This window comes from Pangasianodon hypophthalmus, chromosome 16 (genome assembly GCF_027358585.1).
Source record: "Pangasianodon hypophthalmus isolate fPanHyp1 chromosome 16, fPanHyp1.pri, whole genome shotgun sequence".
NCBI classification, from domain to species: Eukaryota; Metazoa; Chordata; class Actinopteri; order Siluriformes; family Pangasiidae; genus Pangasianodon; species Pangasianodon hypophthalmus.
In genome coordinates this window covers 23,568,567-23,575,174 of record NC_069725.1, presented here as the reverse complement: position 1 = coordinate 23,575,174, position 6,608 = coordinate 23,568,567, and the positions used below count along the sequence as shown (strand labels likewise).

General features: G+C 42.5%; 1 protein-coding gene across 1 annotated transcript in view; it reads left to right on the top strand.

The window, feature by feature from the left end:
- The first annotated feature begins 2,397 nt into the window (after nt 1-2,397).
- The window catches only part of LOC113530552 (mucin-2), a 4,978-nt gene continuing 767 nt past the window's right edge, over nt 2,398-6,608 (top strand). Inside the window, exons 1-4 of the mRNA XM_053240929.1 lie at nt 2,398-3,495; nt 3,585-3,706; nt 4,652-5,989; nt 6,522-6,608. The exon at nt 6,522-6,608 is cut by the window's right edge and continues 767 nt beyond it. Of these exons, the coding sequence (XP_053096904.1) occupies nt 3,296-3,495; nt 3,585-3,706; nt 4,652-5,989; nt 6,522-6,608 (1,747 nt within the window). The 5' untranslated portion in view covers nt 2,398-3,295. The remainder of the gene's footprint in view (nt 3,496-3,584; nt 3,707-4,651; nt 5,990-6,521) is intronic.

The following is a 6,608-nucleotide window of genomic DNA, read 5'->3' as shown; positions in this document are numbered from 1 at the left end:
CACTCGTTTTGGGGATTCGACTCATTTCAGTGATTCGACTCTTCTTCAGAGAGACGCCCACAGACTCTGTGTCTTTGTCCAAATAAGCATAACATCCAATGCACTCACAAAATCCCACAATGCACTGCAATACACTATATGGCCAAAAGTATGTGCACCCCTGACCATCACACCCATATGTGGTTCTTCTCCAAACTGTTGCCACAAAGTTGGAAGCACACACTTGTATAGAATGTCTCTGTGTGCTGTAGCATTACACTTTCCTTTCACTGGAACTGAGAGGCTCAAACCTGTTCCAGCATGACAATGCCCCTGTGCACAAAGCGAGCTCCATGAAGACATGGTGTGTGAAGGTTGGAGTGGAAGAACTCGAGTGTCCTGCACAGAGCCCTGACCTCAACCCAGTGTAAACCCATATGAGGATGGGTTCTCTGTTGAGCCTGGTTCCTCTCAAGGTTTCTTCCTATCACCATCTCAGGGAGTTTTTCCTTGCCACCATCGCCCTGCTTGCTCATCAGAGACGGCACACACACACACTTCACTTTACTTTTGTTTGTGTAAAGCTGCTTTGAGACAATGACCTTTGTAAAAAGCGCTATACAAATAAAAATGAATTGAATTGAATTGAATTGAACCCCACTGAACACCTTTGGGATGAACTGGAACACCGACTGCACCCCAGACCTCCTCACCAACATCAGTGTCTGATCTCACTAATGCTCTTGTAGCTGAATGAACACAAATCCCCACAGCCACGCTCCAACATCTAGTGGAAAGCCTTCCCAGAAGAGTGGAGCTTATTATAACAGCAAAGGGGAATAAATCTGGAGTGAGATGTTCAACACATATGCACAACAAGCACATATGGTTGTGATGGTCAGGGGTGCACAAACTTTTGGCCATATGGTGTGTATCACAACTTCTCAAGTTTGATTTACACAAACAGGTGCTGAAGTGAGTCATTATGACTATCACTAAACTGTCATTTTATGATTCAGACTTCTCAAGGGGTATAAAGCACTTGCTAATAAGAACTCAAGTTCTTCCACTCCAACCTTAACACACCATGTCTTCATGGAGCTCGTTTCATGGAGTAGTCTGATATTAAATTAAAAAGATGAAATTGGGAATTATGCTATATACAATCACAGCTTGATTTGTAAAATTATAATTTTGGGTGGATGTCAGATAGTAGTAGCAGTGGTGGTGGTGTTTGTAGTTTAATTATTACTACAAAAATATAGCTGCAAGCAGTGATTAAGGGGGCCAAGCACTTTTTGGCCCCACCCCTTAGCAGTGGAGTAAGACCAGAAGCCTTTAGGAGATATCAAAATATCAGTGTTGCTGAGTTATCTCCTCACTTCCTGTTTTCAGAAGCCCTTCCAAGTTGCTAATGAACTCGAAGCTTGTTTGTTAACATTATGTCATGTTGATAAAAATATGTGATAAGTTTGGTGTCAATCATGTAAAAACATTGCTGAGAAATGGCTTCATGTCCAGGTTTGAAGACTTTGCCTTCAAATTTTCTTGGAAGTTATGTATGAAATGTCCCATATATAAAAAAAATTATTAATAATAATAATCTTTGATAAGGTAGTCTATGGCAGCCATTAGAAAGCTTTAAACACATATTATGAAATTTGGCACAGTGATAGAGAACAGTCTCAGGTACCTACACAGTAATTTTGGTGTATGCCACCCAAGTGCTCTAGCACCACCAATAGGTCAAATATGGACATACTTTTACAAGATTAACACAACAATAGACTTCCAGATCAAAGTATTAGAAGAAGAAGAAGAAGAGGAAGTTTTCAAGAAGAAGAGTTTTCAATCAAACCATCAATCAAGTGGAGTTTATTGATATGTTGATGATGATTCAGTGTAAATAGTCTAACAGTAGCTGCCTCAGTGTCTGGCCTGGCTTTATTTGTGTGTGTGTGTGTGTGTGTGTGTGTAAACGCAAGACAGAGAAGGGATTAGTGGAATATAGATGAGGATGTGGTTCCTGTCCAGCAGCTGTTACACATCCTGGTCCTGAAAAACAGAGAGACCAAGAGAAAAATCAGAGAGAGAGAGAGGGATTCTGTGAAACAGTGACACTCGCTCTGAGGTAAGTTCAATCAAAATTTTATAAATATTTATACCACAGCGAATCTGATTGGTCAGAAGATGTTGATTAATTAACTAATTTTAACAGCAGCTCTGACAGTAGTGCAGCTGCAAATCACAGGTTTATATTAATGCACTCGTTCTAATATGTTATCGTTTCTATAGCAACAGCTTAACCTGAAAATATGTGTAATCACTGATATGGTTATAATGAAGTTTTCTGTTAGGAGAGGTTTATTTAACAGTTATGGAAGGAGTCTCCAGTGTCAGTGCTTTGTAACAGTCAGACGTATAGCTGGAACTTTACGCTTTCTGACATCTTCAGGACAGAGGAGTTTACACAGTGGTGGTTTCTCAGTAACATGACAAGCTGCATTTTTTTTGCCTTATTAACATGGAGAGAGAAATAAAGAGAGGCTGGTGAGAGAACAACTGTTTATAGCTGCAATGGCGTAACTGAGAACAGAAACTAACTTGTTTCATGTAAATATAAATGGATAAAAAGTCATTCTTCAATAAATAAAAAATGTTTGAAAAATTGAAAAATTGCTGTGGTATAAGAGGAATAAAACACTTTGGACATGCTGTTATAGGAAAATAATCAACTTCCTGGTGGTAAGAGCAACTTTGCTTCATCACAACATCCTGCTGTTGATTAATTTCCTCTAACAGCATGACGCAGTGTGTTTTATTCTTTATCAGGCAATCCTAATTTTAATTTCTTCTTGAAATAAGTACAACATAAAAAGGTACCATAGGGAATAAAGAGCACATTTGTCACAAATAACATTATAATGTGTGTGTGTTTGTGTGTGTGAGAGAGAGAGAGAGAGAGAGAGAGAGAGAGGATGCAGATGAAGCTGATGAAGGCAGTATTGTTGGTGTGTGTGTGTCTGAGTGTGTTGCCTGCACACTGTGCATGTTTTTCACGTGGAGCTTCAACAGCTACCTGCATGGACATGAAGCCTGGCCACATCAGCGCTCAAGCACAACACACACACACAGCGTCTGCGGTGACCATACACACCAGCCGCGCAGTCTATCTACCACACCACACACTCATGGGTATGTACACACACACACACACACACACACAGACACACTATGCTATGTAATGACCATTATATGAATATCTGTTTGTGTGTTTGTGTGTGTTTCAGTGAGTGTGCGCAGCTCTCGAGCGTTTATGGGTCTTCTGCTGCATGCACGCTCTGTAGTGGAGGACCGCGTGGTTGGAGGCGAGTTCACACTCCACCCTCCGGGAACACACACACTCTCCTGCCTGTCCACTGCAGACACAGTCACACACTCCGACAAGCTGCTGAAGAGGAACCTGTCGTTCACCTGGAGGGCTCCGGCTCAGCCCAGTGGGGACCTGAGATTCTAGTGAGACACACACACACACACACACACACACACTATAATCCATCCCAGCAGACACTATTATGTTATTTAATGTTGTGTTTTCTTTCCAGTATCACAGTGGTCCACTCCTATTTCGTCTACTGGACTCGGATCCACTCAGCTGTGGTGCATGATGGGACCCGTAAGACTCGTACTGGACATGATGCTGGACTACAGAACAGAATCGTCTCAGGTACTAACATGTTACGCTGGAAACACTCCTGAGATTTTCCAAACCATAATCTGTGCCTCACACTGTGCTCATAATGAGCTACAGCTTTAGTAAATTGAACGTTAAAGTTAAACTCCACCCTGAAATATGTTTAGACATTTTATTTGTGACATGTCTAGTGATTCTGGTGGCTGGTGCTGCATTTTCACTATTCCTGTTAGGAGTTAGCCGTTGCGTCCCGCTCTGACGTCACAGAAGGATGTTGTTTTTGCTATTACTGAAGCAGTTACAATTGTTTAATGGGACAGGTTTTGCTATTAGCTACTTAAAACAAAACTTCTTTTCTTACTCACCTTTCATTTTCCAGCATCATATTAATGAAAAATCCAGCAAACAAATAAGTAGTAGAGATGTCGGTGCAAATGCTGGACTCAAAGTCCCAGAATGCAATGCAGCTATATGACACAATTTGTGACTTGTCTTAGCTAGTTAGTAATCTATGAGATGATGCTTTGGCTTTGGAAGCTGATCTGTTTGAGCAGAGTGTACAGACGAGGCAGTGACAGAGCTGGACAGACTGAAGGACTAAATGACTAAAGTGCCGCCGCATCACCTCCAGGACATTTTGGAGGTTCATCAACATGTTCCACTTTGGTTTCTGACGTTACCCACAATGCCACTCTGATAGTTCTGATCGCATGTTGATCGCATGTTAATTGTTAATTGTGGGTGACGTCGGAAACCAAAGTGGAACATGTTGATGAACCTCCAAAATGTCCTGGAGTTTTATTATAAAATAAATCTTGTGTTGAAGATCGCATGTTAATTATGCATGTAGTAGATTTTCTTTCGTTAATGTCATTTTGCAACTGCATCAAGTCATGTTTTGCGACATCTAGCCATAAATATTTAACACACACACACACACACACACACTCAATCAAAATGTCTGTCTTTTCCTTCCAGCATCTCCGACGAAATCATCACTCACACAAACACACACTTCTGCACACACACACTCAGAATACTCAAACACCACATGCACACTGACGAGTAACTTCCCCACACACACTGTACTGCCCAAACACACCACACACTCACACTCTGATAAACAAACAAGCATACATGACCCTGGAAATACCACACCCACACAATTATACACAACAACACACACAGACATGCACACACACCCCCCCAAAGGTTCAAAGAATCCTCTTCACACACACATACGCACACAGAGCGGACCAGACGTTCTTACACATTTTCTAAGAAACAGCATCACTTACACACAAGCACATACACAGACACACATTGCGACTACACCAACCACGCACACACACACATCACCTAACACCATGCCGATGTCTCGTTCACTAACAACACACACTCCAACAACACACACGTGCTCACCGGCCGCGGCATGCACCTCACGTGGTGTCACCATGGTAACCCTGAAAACACACACACACTCGGCTCATGCGTCTACACCAGCTCCATCCCAGCACACACACTCCTCAAACATACTCACACACACACCTGCTGTGACTGTCTCTCCAACCACACACACACCCACACACACACCCACACACACTCCCACACACACTCCCACACACACTCCCACTGCATCACACACACCCACACACACTCCCACTGCATCTCACACACCCACTGCATCACACACACCCACACACACACCCACTGCATCACACACACCCACACACACTCCCACTGCATCTCACACACCCACTGCATCACACACACCCACACACACTCCCACTGCATCTCACACACCCATTGCATCACACACACCCACACACTCAACCACACACACTCCCACTGCATCATACACACCCACACACACACCCACTGCATCACACACACCCACACACACTCCCACTGCATCACACACACCCATACACACACCCATTGCATCACACACACCCACACAACACACTCCCACTGCATCACACACACCCACACACACTCCCACTGCATCAAACACAACCACACACACTCCCACTGGATCACACACACCCACACAACACACTCCCACTGCATCAAACACAACCACACACACTCCCACTGCATCACACACACCCATACACACTCAAACTGGATCACACACACCTACACAACTCACTCCCACTGCACCACACACACCGACACACACTCCCACTGCATCACACACACACACGCCCACTGCACCACACACACACGCTCCACCTTCAGCTCTCCACCCGGATCCATCTGCAGCACTCCAGCGCTCTCTGTCTGATCCGGTGGAGCCGAGGGACGCTCCTGAAGGTACGTCTCACACTCCAGACCTCGGTCACTGTTCTAGAAAACACACACTCGAGTGTATTCATGCACTCAGCACAATTTTTTATGTTTAAGATTCAGGACATATTTTTCTATATTTTTCTATCATTTTTACAATAAAGATTAAAATTTTTTTTTATAAAACATATTTTATATTTTTTACATTTTAGTAATAATATAGAACTATATATATATATAATATAATATAATATATATATATTTTAAGCAGGTAAATCGTTTTACATTTTTCTTTCTTTCTTTTTTTTTTTTTTTAAACTTTTTTGCATTTTACAGTAAAGATTCAGTACCTGAAACAAGTTTTAAGAATGTGCTTTTATTCTCTTAGGGAGAGGCTTCACCTTGCTGAAAACGTATATTCCTTTAAAATAAAATGCAGTTTAGGCTCAGAATATTTACTCATTTTTATGGATATTTGGATTTATTAAGGGGTGCCAATAATTCTGAACTTGCCCCCAAATGTTTCTTAACAACATTATTTTCTTCTCCTGAACACTAGTGTTTGTGAAACACCCCGATCCCGAGCAACACCCGGAAAGCGGGATCAAAACCGGAGGCGGAGTCAAGGTCGAGACGGGGGCGGGGC